This window comes from Ovis aries, chromosome 1 (genome assembly GCF_016772045.2).
Source record: "Ovis aries strain OAR_USU_Benz2616 breed Rambouillet chromosome 1, ARS-UI_Ramb_v3.0, whole genome shotgun sequence".
Taxonomy (NCBI): Eukaryota; Metazoa; Chordata; class Mammalia; order Artiodactyla; family Bovidae; genus Ovis; species Ovis aries.
Window position 1 is genome coordinate 264,940,935 of NC_056054.1, and position 16,657 is coordinate 264,957,591.

The following is a 16,657-nucleotide window of genomic DNA, read 5'->3' on the forward strand; positions in this document are numbered from 1 at the left end:
GGCTATGTGTAAGAATAACACAGGTGCAGCGGGAGCTTATAGGCACGTGTCCTGCTCGTCTTACACACACGTCCCACGTCCTACAGGATAAGGTGGAGCTAGTGGTAAAGAACCCACGTGCCAGGGCAGGAGACATAAGAGACGTGAGTTTGATCCCTGGGTCAGAAGATCTCTTGAAGGACATGGAAACCTGCTCCAGTATTCTTGCCTGGAGAAGCCCATGGACAGGGGAGCCCGGCAGGCTACAGTCCATAGGGTCACAAAGAGTCAGACATGACTGAGCGACTTAGCACCACACACAAAAACACCAAAAAAAGACCTGTAATGATCATAATAAATATATTTGTAACTTCTCAGCTGGACAGAAATGCTTCCGGCAGCACAGGTGCATGACAACGTCTGGGTCTCGTCCACCATTAGACCCTGGGCTTCACCTCCTCCCACCAAAGGTCACAGTGGGGGCAGGACCATCAGATCCAAAGGGTGATGGTGGGTCTTTAGCAACCATGGAAAACCCAAAGTTAAGCAAATAAAATAATAATTTGAAAAAGGAAAATAAAGACAATGTAAGGAAAGTTGCCTTTGTTCTAGGAAAAGTATTTTTTTTTTTCACAGTAGAATGACTCATTCATAAAGAGGAAGTGAGTTCTGTTGAAAAATACTTGAAATACTCTCTCAGGGGGAGAAAGCAATTCTTCACCAGCGTGGCCGGGCCCTGGGCAAGGGGCTTCACTCGCTGCCTGTCCTGAGCCAGTAGGGAGAGTTCCTCCTGGGACACCAGAGCCGAGTGCCTGCTGTGAAGGAGAAAGGGGTTCGGTGCCCAACCGGGGACCCCACAGACACCCTGGAAGCCAGGGGTACAGCCTCGCCAGGCTCCCTGAGGTCTCTGAGATAAACACGCTTATAAGAGCCCCCACCCTCTGTGAGTGTTTCACCCAGTGGGGTGGGGGGGTGGGTAGCAGGTGTGTCCTGGGCAGTAGGGGACAACGGCCCCCACACCTCCCACCTCCCCCAGGGAGGAGCCTGTCCCTGGAGACGGGGGCACAGAGGGTTCCCAAGGACAGACTACTGGCCCAGCTCAGCAGATCCCAGTTTGCGTGTGGAAAGGCCACCGTGGAGCAGACCCACCGAGGCGGGGGGTGGGTGGTGGGCAAGGCCGGTCCAGCAGCATTCCGTGGCCTCCCCGTGGGTTCGACTGCACCCAAGCTGACCACGGCCACCTGCAGGCCCTGGACTGCCTGGCCAGAGGCCACTCAGCAGGGACTTACATCCAGTGAGGCAGGTCTTGCTCACTACTGAGGCAACACGGGTCTGAGGGGAAGCACCCGCTGTGTTTCTGGGGCCCAGGTGTGCCCCCAGGCCCCACCACCTCCCTCCAGGGGCCAGAAGTAGGGGGAGATGCCGTAGATGAGGCTGGGTGACCCTCAAGTCTTCAAAAAGACAGTGTTTTAAGAACCTGCTCCACCTTGCTGCCCACCTCCCCCCACAACAGTCCTGGTTGGGGGCCTGGTGGGCACCACAATGTGAGCAGAGAGAAGGCTGGCATGGGAAGTGGCAAAGAGAAGTTTCCAGAAACTGTCAGGAGGAGGGCACATGACTTACTGCCCTGGAAGATGCAGGCAAGACAAGGGCAAAGGCCAGATGCATGAGGTTTTGGGGGAGGAGATGGCCTTCTCCTTTAGGGCCCGGGGAGGGCATGCGGCAGGGTCAGAAGGGGAGGGCAGTGTCCTTGGAGCAGTGGGGTGGCTGGGCCAGGGCTAGGGGTGTGCAGGGGCAGCGAGGAGATGTTCCTGGGGATCAACAGTACTGAGGATGTTCCGGGAGCAGAGAGGGGGCTGTGTGTGTCTTCATGAGCACATGTGTGTGTGTGTATGTGTGTGTGTGTGTGTGCGTGTGTGTGTGTGTCCATGTGCGTGTGTGTGAAGGCCCTAAGCAGACCTGTTTGAGGGGCTAGAAGCAGCTCAGTGTGGCCCAAAAGTGCATGGCGAAACGTGAATGAGAACGTGGGCCTGTGTGAGTATGTGCTCTGTGTGTGAATGACAAGTGTGAGCTTATGAGAGACTGGGTGTGTTCACATGGGTGTGGGGGTGTGCAGGGTTAGGCAGGTGCCCGGAACTTGGGGACAGGGGACTGGGGCACACACGCCAGGCGGCTCACATCCAGGAGTTTGTCCAGAGGCGAATTGCTCAGAAAGGACCAGTGTGAAAGAGGGGAGGAGGTCCCTGAAGTGAAAAGGGGGCCCGCTGGCCTTGAGCTTGTCCAGAATTTGTGGGGAGCCCCAAGCTGGCCACAGAGGCTGCCTGGGCACGGCTCCCTCAGCCGCCCTGGGTTCCCTGGTGACATGCCCACAGCCGGTGTGCTTCCAGGCCTCCAGGGACCTCACGTGCACAGGGAGTACCTCTTCACAGCAGGGATGTTGCTCCACACGCGCACAGCGTTCTGGACAGTCCTGCCGCGGACATCCTGGATGGTCACCGGGTCAGTCTGAGGGATGGGAACACGGGCTGTGAGCTGGGGGCACCCACAGGCCTCAGCCACCACAGGCGCCCAGAGCACAGTCTCAGCCCTCCTGGACGGAAGCTGTCTCCCAGTCGAGACTGTTCACATGGCACGTCTGTTTTCTTATAAATCACCTTATGAGGATAAAACTGAGTTACTATTTTAGACCTTTTAAACAGCAGATTTTTCATTTCCAAAGGTCACATGCCCAGGGACTCCCCGTCTGCTCCACGCAGAGGTGGATTCCGTGAAGGACAAAGAATTCCTTGATCTCTGAGCCAAGAGCTGTGTCATCTCCGGCAGATAAGAAGCTTTGCGGGCAGACAGCAGACTTCCAAAAAGGCTGATGCCTCGTGATCCAAGGGAGCACCTGGATCCTGGGGCCACAGTCTCCCTCGAAAGGTCAAGGGAGGAGGGGCTGGGGGAGCCATGGCCGGAGAAACGGGGCCGAGAGACCATCCAATTCCCGACACGCACCCCGGCAGCCTGGACTCCACCTCTTCAGACCCAGCCGGGGCGGCAGAACCTTTCTGGGCATGTCAGCCTCTCCCGTGTCCACACCCCTGGTGGGGAGGAGAGCTCACAGCAGGATGTGCCATTAGGTACAGGGCAGAGACAGGCAGTCCTGGGTTTGGCATGTCCAGTTGTTCCCTGCCATCAGCAGAAATGTGGATCTACAGGAAAGTGGGAGCAGTCACAGGACACACAGTGAGTTCTCTTTGCTGCCTACTTTCGATTCGGGACTGATTCCAAGCAACCAAATGTGCTCACAAAATGGTCAAGAGCCAGCATCTTTGCTGTCCTCCACGTCTGCTGACAGCTGCTGCTCAGGTTTGGAGACTGGCTTTGGTTGGACTCAATATCACATATTCATAGACTTTTCAATAATCAAGGAACCTTACAAGCCTGGTCTTGACTGCTCATATGTGGTAACATGCCAGTATTTTTAAAATTCCAGGTTCCCTAAAAAGGAGAAATAACCACAGACGGCGGAAGAAAGTAAGAGAATCATGAGGACACTTTGCTCAACTCTATGAAAATGATTTTAAAGTTTACTTAAATGGATGGCATTCTGGGAAAACATAACTTATCAAAGTGATCTCAGAAAAGATTGAAAATCTTAACAGATTAGTTTCTACAGAAGAATTCTGCTAAGTCGCTTCAGCCGTGTCCGACTCTGTGTGATCCCATAGACGGCAGCCCTCCAGGCTCCCCTGTCCCTGGGATTCTCCAGGCAAGAACACTGGAGTGGGTTGCCATTTCCTTCTCCAATGCATGAAAGTGAAAAGTGAAAATGAAGTCGCTCAGTCGTGTCCGACTCTTAACGACCCCATGGACTGCAGCCCACCAGGCTCCTCCATCCAAGGGATTTTCCAGCCAAGAGTACTGGAGTGGGGTGCCATTGCCTTCTCCGACACAAGAATTGCTCCCATTTAAAACCTGGGCAACAATGACCAATCCAGACAATTTCACCGTTGTCAAATCTTTAAATATTTTTACAAAGCAAGCTTAACATTGGCATCCGAACCAATAAAAATAGCACAAAGCCAATAAAAACCTCACACGCACCTCTCTTGCACTTGTCAAAGCAAAAATCCTACATGAAAAGCAGTTCACCAGAATTCAGCAATCCGTCAAAAGAGTTGGATACAACTGAGCGACTAACACTTTCACAACAGATCTAAAGAATAAATTCAATTATCTCCATGAACATAAAAAAGAACATTTGACAGAATCCCACAATTATTCTTAATTAAAATGGAAAAAAAAATAGAAATCAAGGGAAATGACTAGAAATTTCCTTAAGATAGTGAAATTTATCAACTGTGACCTCAAACTCAGCATCAGCCCAGGAGAGAAACACTGGGAACATTTCCGTGAACGTTAGGAGCCAGGCAGGCATGTCCTGCCACTACTGTGATCCAACGTGAAACCAGAGAAATGCGCGAACAGCGAAATTCGAGGTACAGAATCGGAAAGAAAAAACTGTCACAGCTTGCAGATAATCTGCTCAAACGCCTAGGAAGTCTACCTGAATCAACTGCAAACCACTGTCCTCCACGAAGTAGTCCAATAAGGTGACAGGAGCTAAATTAATTGAGATGGATCGATAGTTTTTTGAATACAAATCAAAACCAGTAAGATACAGACTGGAAAAATCCCAGCACACTTGGAGCCAAGGAAGGAAGGCAGAGAGCTGGGGACACCCTGTGGGCGGGCAGGGGAAAGAGCAGCTCTGCCTTCAGAGGGGCTATGCAGACATCCTGGGGGTGGGGGGCAGCATCTCTGAAAACAGCCCATGGATCCCGCAACCTCTCTTCCGGAATCCACCCCTACTGACATCCCCCCTCGTAGCAATGTTTTTAAGAGGAAGAGATTAGAAACCACCCAACTGTGTGTTCCTGGAAACAGGTTGAAGGCAATTTTTTATGTCCATACAAATAGAACAAAACAAAAACACATAAATTAAAACAAAGAAGGAGAAAGGCACTTTCCCAGCAGAAGGATTTCCAGGGTAACAGGTGAGTGAGGAAAGCCTGTGGGCAGGTTTGCAAGTTTGTGGAGGTGTCCTGGAGGTGACGAGGGGCCTAAAGGCAAATGCAGCGGGAGTGGGGGGAGCGGGCGGCCGGGAGACATCTGCTGTCAATTTATAAACACCGGAACACAGCAGGGGGACGTCCTGGGGTGAGGGGACACCCAGCCTGGCTGGGGCTGCCCTGTGCTGGGGGCGAAACGAGCTGGGAAGCATGGGCCGGGTCAGGCCTGGATAGAAGGTCACTGAGTCCAAAAGTGGCCTAAAGGCCAGGACTTGGGCCTGAGGACAGAAAGAGCAAGGCTGTTGGTTCCCCAGGGTGGGTGTGAGTGTGAGTGTGTGCACATGTGTGTGAGTGCGTGTGTGCAGACGGAGCTGGGTAGGGGGAGAAAGACATGGTAGCTTCCTGAATCCAGAGCAAAGCATCGAGAAGGCACCGTTGGGGCCTCAGTGGTACGACAGCCCTCGTGGGCCCCATGAATTCTGAGAAACCAGTCCTCAGGGCCGGGACCTAAGTGGTGCCCCCACCAAGGGGCCTTAGTGTCCCCTGCAGAGGCCCTGACCTGCACGTACCTCCAGGAAGCGAGTGGCCACATCCAGGTCCTCCTCCGTGAGCACCAGGTTGTCCACGAACATCCAGAAGAAGGGCTGGGGGCTGCCAGGCAGGGGCCTCGCGTACTGCAGAATGCGGTGGAACTGGTACACGTACCACCCTGTGGAGGGAGCGGGCAGGTGTGTCTGGGCTCCACCCACTGGGAGGGGCCCGGGACAGGAGGGCGGGGCTCCGGTGGGAGTGGGGAGGGGAGACCTCAGCTGCATTGCGGCCACCTGCCCCCCAACATCCTGGAGGGCCCAGATGTGCCTGACACCAAGACAGCACAGGTGCGAGGGGCTGGGTACCGCCCCTGAGGGACACACGGCCGAGCAGATGGGGTGGGAGGGGCGCCAGGCTGCCCTGGGGTGACAGACCCACTCACGTTGTGGTTGTGGTGATGGCTTCACAGGATACACAAGACCCACGGGGACGTGCTCACTGAATACGGACACTGATACATGTCTCTGATGCCCCAACAAAGCTGTTTTTTTTTTTTTAAGTTGCAGACAGTTTGCAATTCCTGCCCTCCCGGAACAGCGCTGGGGTGTGTGGGAGAGAGTGGGGGACAAGAGGCCCTGGAGTCCCAGCAGATGGCAGTTTCTTACCCGGGGGATGGTCGCAGGTGTGGCCCAGGGCGGGCGTGGAGCCATAGGTGAGGTCGAAGGGGCCCCACTCATCTATCTGCAGGAGGACAGGGGTGGCTCAGGAGGGCAAAGCGGTCCCCTGGGTTGGGCACCTCGTTTGTCTAATCATGTGATTCAAGCTGACCCTCATGGAAGGGGTGGCGGGGCAGTGAAGCCCACTGGGTCAGACTCGCCTCTGTAAGTCAGGGGGTGTGGGCAACTCACTTCCTCCATCTGGAGGAGGCGGCCCTGGGAATCTGAGTACCATGCCCTCAAAGACCCTCCCGGGAGGTTGACACACAGGCCCTCAGATTCATGTGTATTTCCTGTGTTGCTGGAAAATACACATCGAGCCCCTGATGGGTCAATGGACAGTGGGAGCATGAGCTGCTCCGGCCGCTGCGGCAACACCCCCACCCCGAGGCCCCCCAACCCCTCCTGAGTGGAGGACGTGCTTTCACCACCAGGGGCTCAAGTGCCCCTCCCATGTGACCAAGGGCCCCGGTCAGAGATACCAGCCCAAGTTATTCTTAAAATAAATGAGACCCAAACACTGGATGCCTGGTTCTGTGACAGCAACCTGTGCAGAGCAGACTTGGCTTCCCTGGACCCTCACTAAAGCAGTGGACAGAAGCCCGCACCAGACGCCAGCTCCCCACCTCACATGCCCTGTTGCAGCCAGCTCTGCCCCTGCCCCTGCCCCTGACCAGGTGCACTCCTATAGCAGGGGCTCTATCCAGGGGCTCTACTGCAGGCTGCAGACTGGGGTGAGTACAGAGGGGGGTCCGGATAGGGAGAAGGCAAGGGGGCTGGAGGAGGCGAGCTTGAGCTGGGGGGCCAGGGTCTGCAGGCTGGTGGCTGCTGTGACGACCCAGGAAATGCCATGAAGGAAGCAAGGTCTTCCTTGTTCTCCCCAAGAATCCACCAGCGAGCACTCTGAATCCCCTGAAACCCACAGACATGGACAGCCAGATGTCACCGTGCAGACATGGGAGCGAGTGGCAGCCGGATGCCCCATCTCCAGGGTGGTGGCACTACAGGAAGGCCTGGGTCACGATCCTCATGAGAAGGACTGGACGCTGGCGGGACCGAGCGATGACGATACACATGGGAGTCACTGTCACCAGTGAGACTCAGAGCTCATCATGGGAGGTTTCTAGACCCTCCACTGCACCAGCAAGAGCTCCTCCACGTCTGCTCTGTCCTGCAGCTTTGCGGCTTGAGGGGGGAGGCCTCATATCACTGTCCAGCCCCGCCTGGACCACCCTGCCCTTCAAGGGAGGACCCCGCCTGGGGAGCCTAGGACAAGTGTGATGACCAGAAATGCTCCCTGGTGGGACATCTGATGGGACCAGTGGGGCGAGAAGACAGACACTGTTTTGGGCTTCAAGGCACGGCAGACCCCAGGGGGATGGACCGGTGGCGGGGGAGTCTCCAGGCTCAGCCAGAGAGGAGGGCTGACCCCTGGACACACCTTTGGGTCAGACCAAAATGGGGGCGGAACGGAGCTGTAAGGCTCTGGCTGGCACCCTGCGGGCAGAGTGGACTCCTTGCTGCCGCCTGCAATGGCCAGCGCTCCAGCCCCTCAGGCTTAATCCCATGTGAGGGGCTGTGTGGGCCTCGGGCGAGGGCCCAGATCCCCCAGCAGAGGCCCCCGGAGGAGGCTTCCCATCCCTTTCCCACCCCAGGGTGCTCTTGACCAAGCTGGCTGAGTCACTTTTAGGCCCTCCCTCCCAGGTCACGTTCAGGACAGCAGGAACAGGCAGTGTGGGGGCCACAAAGATGCCCCTCTCATCTCCCCTGTTGTGGGGGTGATCCCCGTGAGACCCCCCCAGGTCAGCCCTGCAGGGGGCTGCCCCTCCCCCTCTTTCTGCCTGGTTCCCTGTCCCCTTCCCCCGAGTCTGCTCTCACCAGGGGCCTGGAGGAGCTGAGTCTGCCCTCACCGGGGACCTGGAGGAGCCGGCAGTACTTACGTCCCTCCTCACTACGTTGGTGACGTCATCCAAATGTTTCAATCTTCCCGGCTTAGAACCATCTTCCAAAAAGCCCAGACTCGTCAGCTCTGGGTGGGGAGCCGAGAGGACATAAGAGGGCTGGTGTTGGGTTTTGACCCGACGTGGAATCAAAGGCCAACGGCTGATCAGAAAGTATGGCTATCATATGGCGAGCAGACTTTATCTTTCCAGCGACATGATGGGGTGAGCAAGCACTGATTTCAGAAAGTCAAGCCATGTGTTGCAAAACCAGCGCTACAGGCTGCAGTGCCACTCTCTGGGTTAGGGAACCACTGGGCGTTGGCGATGCATGCTGATGTCACCCGGTCAGGCTGGGAGACACAGCTGGGCTGCAGGAGAGCATGCAGCCGAGGCACTGGAAGGCGAGCCCAGAAAGGATCTTGTGAATTAAATAACGCACTGTCTGGGCAGGGACTGGAAGGCTGAGTGGCCATGGGCCGTGACTCCTGGGTTCCTTCAGAGAAGCCATGCCCGCTCTGTGTGTCTCGGCCCCCAGATCCTTAACACGGATGTACACGAGGCCACCGGGATCACACTACCAGGCCCTTGGCGAGCGCCAGGAGCGGGGCAGATGGCCCCATTCCACTTGGCCAGAGACTAACAGACACATTTTCACTGATCCCTTTTACATCTGCTGGGCCCACAGGAATCCACAGGGTTTCCAAAAGTACCGGCAGGTGGGGGTCTGCTGGAGGTCCGCAGGAGCAGGACACCCAGGCAAGGCTAGAATGCAACATGTGACTGCCTGGGTGATGGGGGCGTCTGGGTAGAGACGGAGAGTGCAGGGAGCCCGGCAAGGGGTGGGGCAAGTAAGGGAGCCAGGTGTGTGGAGGTGTGTGAGGCTCAGCGGCTCTGGGCAGGGCTGTCCTAGCAGAGAGCTGGCCCTACGGCCCTCATTGTGGCATTCCACACCCACCGTCTTGCTACATGAATTTTCTTTCCAAGGCAGCCCAGCTGAGGGAAGGAGCCCCAGGTGCTCCTGCACAGCACACCCCTCGCTTCCTGGAAACGACCCCCAGTCGGAGACATGCAGTGAGTGTGACGCTGGGGACCTTTGCACCCCCACCCTCGTTGCACACACCTGGGTCCCCTGTGGGTCTCGCTCCAAGCAGACCCCTCCTCTAGCATGAATCCTCAGGTGTCACTGCACCCACCTTTCTTGATGTCCCCAAAAAGGGATAGCACCCGGATGGGCTCTCTCTTCCACACAGGCACAGTTTTGTACATCTCAAGGGGATTCTCCTATTAAAAAAAAAAAACAAAACCAGAACATTCTGATGACTGCCTGGTCATAGAGGCCATGAGTGTCAAGACAAGTTCTTTCTGGCCTTGCACACCTGCTGAGGGGGCTGGCCCCGCCTTGACTGCACTGACCGCCCGGCCTTCATGAAGATCCGGCCCATCCCCCAGGCCAAGGCTCCCGCCCTCCCCCGCCAACCGCATCTCCAGCAAAGGGGAGGCAGATGCTCGGGACCTCATTGCTTGTGAAAGGAGATAACTCTGTCCCTAGAGAAACCACTTCCCTGTACTTCTTGGGAAGAGTCTCTGACCTGGGGCACTCCGAACGCCCATGGCCATGGGAGACACCGGATCCCTCTCTGTCCCCTCTGCAGGCTCTGAACCCAAGCCCGAAGTCACCCGGCACCACCCGTGAAGGCTACCAGCGCAGGGCCTCTCCCAGGCCAGGCCTGAGCCAGCACCCGTGTCTCTGCGTGAAGGGGCCAGGCTGAGGACAGGAGCCGAGAAGGTGTCCGGTAATACCCTCTCTCCCATGCAGGGCACCAGCTGGCAGAGATGCAGTGGATCTATCCAGGAAACAAGCACTCCCGAGCCCCCAACCCCCGGGAGGCTTCCTGGCCTCCTATGAGCATAACATCGAGCTGTGGATGGATGACCGGGCCTGAGCAGGGGTGCTGCCTGCAAGCAGTGGATGGTGGGGGTCCCAGGAGACCCTGAGCCCAGGACTGGAGCACGTGGACGGCACCCAAGGCAGGCAAAAAGTGAAGCAATGGAGAGGGCAGGCGGTCCTGGGCTTCCTGGGGCATGGAGAAGGCAGGGCATGTCTGGTGCAGGCGCAGCCCTGACAGACACTTGGGGACGCACGTCCTGGTTCCCTGTGGCAGCTGCAGGAGCCATGCCTCCTTCCCCTTGCTCCCCTGGGGCAGTGACAGTGGTTCAGAGTATCTACCCCTTCCCCTTTGGATGAGAAACCCCTCCTGCAGTTTGCTGGCTCGGGGTCTTTTACACAGAGATGGGCTGCTTCTGCCACAAGATGGACCTGAAGAAGGCTCTACGGGGAGGGCAGGTGCCTAGTTTAGAAAAGCACCTTGAAGGCACTTGCTCCATCCAGTGTCAGGGAGTGCAGGGAGGTGGGGCCACCACGTGCCCCCATGGTTGGCCCAGCAATGCCAGGTGTGCAGTGACTCCCCAGAACCGGCCAGCCTCGAAGAGCAGAGAAGGAACCTGAGGCTCCAGGCCGCCCCGGTCAGTGCCCACCCTGCCCCGTCACTGAGCCCCCACCCCTTCTCCGTGTGTCTCTATCCCACTCCTTCCTGGTAGATGACACCAATCACTGCATTTCACGTCACCCCAATCCAGGATGACCTCACCTCAAGATCCTTCTCTAAACTGCATCTGCAAAGACCTTATTTCCAAAATAGGTCATGTTCACAGGTACCAGAGGTTAGGACTTGGGTGTATGTTTGAGGAACAGAGGTCAAACTACTACGATGAGCCCACACTCCTGCTTAGCTCATGGCCCCAGCCTTGATTCCAGAGAGGACCCATGTTTGTGCCAGCTGTCCGGGCTGGACTTGGAGATCCCACCCAGGCATTTGCTCCCACTTGCTGAGCCCAGAGCCCCACGTTTGCTGGGCCCTCTCCTCCCTGCTACAAATGCCTGGTTCCCAGGCTTGGGAGAAACAAAGCTGCTGCGCTAAGGGGACTGGTGGGAGACAGACACCTAGTGGACACTGCTATCAAAGAGGAAGATGAGGAAAGTGCATTTGCTCAAAAGCCTTTAACTTCATCACATAAGCAGAGCGGATGGGCGTTTTGCAGCCAGTCGCCAGAGGAAACGAGCCAAGTTAGGGCTGGCTTTTCGCCCGTTCTATCCTCCAGCCCCAGCTGCAACTCACCGCCTCCCGGTCATAAAAGGCCTTCAGCCACGTCCGCCACTTCCTCCTTCTCTGCAGCAGCCCACTCCGGGGGAAGGGCAGGCAAAGGAAGCAGACCCAGTAGCTCATGGCGTGAACCTTCCCCGAGGTCCCGGGGCCAACCAGGGTGTCGACGCACTCGAAACAGTAGCATCTAGAGTCAAACAGAAAACCACAGTGGCAGAAATGATGCTGCCTCCTCGCCAGGTGAAACCCCAGTGGCCCAGTAGGCAGCAGAGAGCCTGCTCCTTGTTCTGGAGTGAGTGAAAAGACAGGTGGAAAGACAAAGCCAGCAGGGTGGGGAGGCAAGGCTGCGGCTGAGGGAGGGGGTCAGTCCCTCTCGGGGACCTAGAGCCACAGGGCCCCAGTCATCCGCAGAGGACAGGGGGACCTGAGGACAGTGGCAGGTTTTCAAGACTCCCCTACGCCAGCTGTTCTCCTCCTCCAAACTTTAGCATCTAAGAAAGCAAGTGAGATCTCCCCATGAACTCAAGCGCAGGGGCACCCACTGAGGGGACAGGGGGGCAGGTTTGGGGTCGGGGAGCTTAAGTACGAGGATGGCCCAGAAGGGCTGGAGGGAGGGACTGCAAGTAAAGCTCAGCTGGGCACATAGCAGGGGAGAACGAAGGCACCTGCCTGACCCTGGCCATGTGAGTGTCCTGTCACTGTCCTACTTAACCATCGAGGGAGGAGCTATGCCTTGGCAATAAAAACAGAAAGAAAAATCACAAGCACACAGCTTTTGACACCCCCTCCCATAGGTCAAGCTAAGTCACTTCAGTCGTGTCCGACTCTTTGTGACCCCACAGCTCATAGCCTGCCAGGCTCCTCTGTGTGTGGGATTCTGCAGGCAAGTATACTGGAGTGGGTTGCCATGCCCTTCTCCAGGGGATCTTCCCCATCCAGGGATCGAACCAGCATCTCTTATTTCTCTTTCACAGGCAGGTAGGCTCTTTATTACTAGCGCCACCTGGGAAGCCCCTCCCATAGGTCAGGGCTCTTCAGCAAATGAAATATTTGAGATGGAAATTGAAAGCTTTGGAGAAAGTCATCCTTTGGGGAAGCGGGGGTGGGGTGGGAAAGTCCCTTGCACTCCGGGATGCAGAGCCCAGAAGGATGGGCGTTCCCCAGGTTTATGGGCAGCAATCCTTCATGACCCGATCCCACACGCCCCTGGCCTCACCGGGTGCAGTCGGGATTCTCGCAGATGAGCAGCGTCTCCCCGGCGCAGCAGATGGAGCAGTAAGACTGGTACCCGTCGTCGTCATACAGGAAGAGGCACTCCAGGAACTTGTCCTTGGTGAGGGCAAAGCCAGGCTGCCCACGCTGCCCTGAGGCCGCCACGAAGCCACCCTCGCCTCCCTGCTTACCTTGCACGGAGCACACATCCCCCCCTCAAACAGAGGGTGCTGTGTGTGCACCTGGAGACTTCCACAGCAGATACACACGTCTGAGGCAGAAACCCACAGTCAATGTGCGTCATGACACCACCAGACAGAGCAACAGACTTAGCAACAACAGAAAAAGTGCAAGGCCTGTACCCTGAAAGCCACAAACTGCTCTTGAAAGAAAGCTCAGATGGGAGGGCATCCCATGTCTGTGGATCAGAAGACTAATGAGTGTTAAAATGCTGTGTGTCTCAGTCATGTCTGACTCTTTGCGACCCCACAGACTAACCCACCAGGCTCCTCTGTCCATGGGATTTCCCAGGCAAGAATACTGGAGTGGGTTTCCATTTCCTTCTCCAGGGGATCTTCCTGACCCACAGAGCAAACCCACATCTCCTGCATTAGCAGGCAGATTCTTTACCACTGAGCTACCCAGGGAAGCCCATTAAAATGGCAAGCCTCCCCAAACTGGTCTACAGATCTCTCTCAAAATTCCAGCTGGGTTTTTTTTTTTTTTCCTTTTTTAAATTTTTGCAGAAATTGCTAGCCTGATCCAAAAATCCATGTGTAAATGCAGGGGATCCAGGCTAGGCAAACCCATAGAGAAAAACAGTAGATTTGTGGTTGCCTAGAGTTGAAAGAGGGGAGGGATACGGAAGGAGTTACTGTGGAGTTACAGTCTCTTGTGCAGGTGTTGAAAACGCCCCCAAATTAGATTGCAGTGGCGGTGGCACATCATGTATGATTATGCTAAGACACTGAAGCGTACACCTTCAGTGATGGGTCAGGGTCTTTAGGGCAGGTGGAGGGGATACAAGCTGGGCACCAGCGGCATCCACTGCCCTCCTCCAGGGATGGACAACCTTCTTGAGTGGGCTGACATCCCTTCGCCTGGGCAGGTGTGTGGCACTCACCTTCTATGTCTCGCTGGTTGACCTTGACTTCATATGCAATAAAATCTGGAAAAGAAAAGACATAGTCCCTGCCTCTGCCTGTCTCCTACATCAAACAGGTCAAGAGAGGAGCCTCAAGGTCGATCTTTTGAGGTCACAGAGGACCAGCACCACCCTCCCCCCTCCACCTTTCACATTGACATTTAAACATCCAAGCTGATTGCTGGGGTAGGGGAGGCTTGGAGTGGGGCCCTCCTGCTCCTGAGTGAGGCCTGATTATTCCAGAAGCTGGGAACCCTGGACAGTGCTCAGGCCTGGAGTTGGCATCCCAAGTGATGGGCCCAGTACTCAAATGAACCCTCACCTCTGCGAGGCCCAGGTGATGGTGGGGATGACAGTTCGCTGGAACCCACTAGGATGATGTCCAGACTGTGCTCCGCCTCTGGGTCCAGGACTAGGGTAGCAGCCAAGGGGCCGCCAAACCAGGAGACAGGACAGACAGCGGAGAGCGAGAAGGTGCCCCATCAGCCTCCATCTCGGAGCCCTGGAATCTTGGAATCCTCATTCAGCCCCTACCCACCCCCCACAGTGACACTCACTCCTCCCAACCCAGGGCGGGGATGGTGTTGAGGGGCAGGAATATCAGTGGCGAGTACCAGCCTCAAGGGGGAATTCAGGGGTTGCCCATCAGGTGGGCCACTTGGGTCTCACAGGGCCCGACGTCCCCCGTGGCACCTCCTCAGTCTGCATCCCCCCAGCTGTGGGCCCCTCAGCCACCCCATGTTCCTGCCACCCCATGTTCCTGCCACCCCAGGGTCTCCCAGACCCCATCCAGCCTTGGTCTCTCCCAAGAACTCTTGAAGGCAGGGGGGCTCCTGAGAAGAAAAAAGGGCCTCACCGATTTCACAGGGCGGGGGCCATTGCTCCCTATCCGGCAGCAGGGCTGGGTCAGGGTCCGAGCCATCCACAGTCTCCAGGTTCAGCGTCCCCGGGGAAGAAAGGGCCATGGAATCTGGGAAGGGACCTTTCCAGAATCAGCAGGAAACCGGGGTGCTGGACTCCTGGGGTGGGGGCGCATAGGATGACGTACAGATGAGGGCGGGGGAGGGCGGGGGAGGGTGGGGACCCCTCAGTGCCACTGGGTGTTGGGTGGAAGGGTGGAGGGCTCCTGTGAGGGTGCTCCTGCTGGGTGGGGGATTAGGGAATCCCGGGAGGGGGAGGGGAAGGAGACTCCTCACAGTGGGGAGGGATGAGAAGACCCGTGTGGGAGAGGAGGGTTCAGGGGTGCGGAGTGAGGAGGCTCAGTGATGGGGCCTGAGTGCGGGGGTGGGGGACTCAGGGGCGGGGCATAGGGCTCTCAGGATTCTCTGCTGGGGGCGGCTCAGGGGGGCAGCAAGGGCTGGGAGGGTGTTCAGTGGGGTTTAGGGATCTAAGGGGTGTGGTGCCTAATGAGGGTGAAGGTTCTGGGTGGGATAAATGGTCGGGAGTGGGGGCGTTTGCCGCGGTGGGAGGGGCCAAGGGGCAATTAGTGGGGAGGAAGCTCAGTTGGCTCGGGGAGGGCTCATGGCTCCCTCCTTTCTGCTTGGGCGTGGTCTGGGTGGCCTGACTTACTTGTGTCAAGTTCAATGAGTGCTTCCCTAGTGATCCAGCCGCTACGATTCCAGGCTCCCAATGCAGGGGCCCAGGTTCTATCCCTGGTCACGGAACTAGATCCCACATGCCCCAACTAAGACCTGATGTAGCCAAATAAATAAATTATATATATATATATATATATATATATATATATATATATATATATATAAACCTCAGCAGGATGTCAGGCAGTAGCTCTGCAGGGAGAAACCTTCCAAGGTCAAGGCTGACAGCAGAGTGGTCAGTGGAGTGGACAGTGCTGCTCCTGATAGGGAGAGACAAGGATGGTGTGCCGCCTCTGTGCGCTCCCTCCCCACTTGTGACTCAGCCCCCACCCATGAGAGAAGCACTGGAAGATGCCAGGGGCAGGACAGCCTGCAACACACCTGCCTGGGGCTCTTCACAACTGTGTCGCTCATCAGAAAAAATCCGAGAAACTGTCACACCCAAGAGGAGCCTAAGGAAGCGTGACAATTAGACTAAATGGGACAGAAAAACAACCTTAGAGGAAAACCAAGGACATCTAGTAAACTATGGCTCATTAGCCTTGAGAATATTGTATCAGTTCAGTTCAGTTCAGTTCAGTTGCTCAGTTGTGTCCGACTCTTTGCCACCCCATGAATTGCAGCACACCAGGCCTCTCTGTCCATCACCAACTCCCGGAGTTCACTCAAACTCACGTTCATTGAGTTGGTGATGCCATCCAGCCATCTCATCCTCTGTCGTCCCCTTCTCCTCCTGCCCCCAGTCCCTCTCAGCATCAGAGTCTTTTCCAATGAGTCAACTGTTCGCATGAGGTGGCCAAAGTATTGGAGTTTCAGCTTCAGCATCAGTCCTTCCAATGAACACCGAGGACTGGTCTCCTTTAGAATGGAGTGGTTGGATCTCCTTGCAGTCCAAGGGACTCTCAAGAGTCTTCTCCAACACCGCAGTTCAAAAGCAACAATTCTTTGGTGCTCAGCTTTCTTCACAGTTCAACTTTCACATCCATACATGACCACTGGAAAAATCATAGCCTTGACTAGACGGACCTTTGTTGACAAAGTAATGTCTCTGTTTTTCAATATGCTATCTAGGTTGGTCATAACTTTTCTTCCAAGGAGTAAGCGTCTTTTAATTTCATGGCTGCAGTCACTATCTGCAGTGATTTTGGAGCCCCCAAAATAAAGTCTGACACTGTTTCCACTGTTTCCCGTCTATTTCCCATGAAGTGATGGGACCAGATGCCATGATCTTCGTTTTCTGAATGTTGAGCTTTAAGCCAACTTTTTTACTCTCCTCTTTCACTTTCATCAAGAGGCTTTTTAGTTCCTCTTCACTT

At 56.0% G+C, this 16,657-nt stretch overlaps 1 protein-coding gene across 2 annotated transcripts; it reads right to left on the reverse strand.

The window, feature by feature from the left end:
- Nucleotides 1-322: 322 nt before the first annotated feature.
- DNMT3L (DNA methyltransferase 3 like) lies at nucleotides 323-12,877 on the reverse strand. Of its 2 annotated transcripts, XM_027964043.3 has the most exons (9): nucleotides 12,791-12,877; nucleotides 12,604-12,716; nucleotides 11,403-11,574; nucleotides 9,420-9,507; nucleotides 8,224-8,312; nucleotides 6,233-6,308; nucleotides 5,606-5,745; nucleotides 2,399-2,484; nucleotides 323-794 (listed from the first exon to the last, which is right to left on the reverse strand). In XM_027964043.3, exons 1-9 carry the CDS (start codon nucleotides 12,806-12,808, stop codon nucleotides 629-631), a joined length of 948 nt encoding a protein of 315 aa, XP_027819844.2. In that variant the 5' UTR covers nucleotides 12,809-12,877; the 3' UTR covers nucleotides 323-628. The 2 variants fall into 2 exon arrangements, with proteins under 2 accessions (XP_027819844.2, XP_042093562.1); XM_042237628.2 differs by lacking the exons at nucleotides 6,233-6,308; nucleotides 8,224-8,312.
- Nucleotides 12,878-16,657: the final 3,780 nt, after the last annotated feature.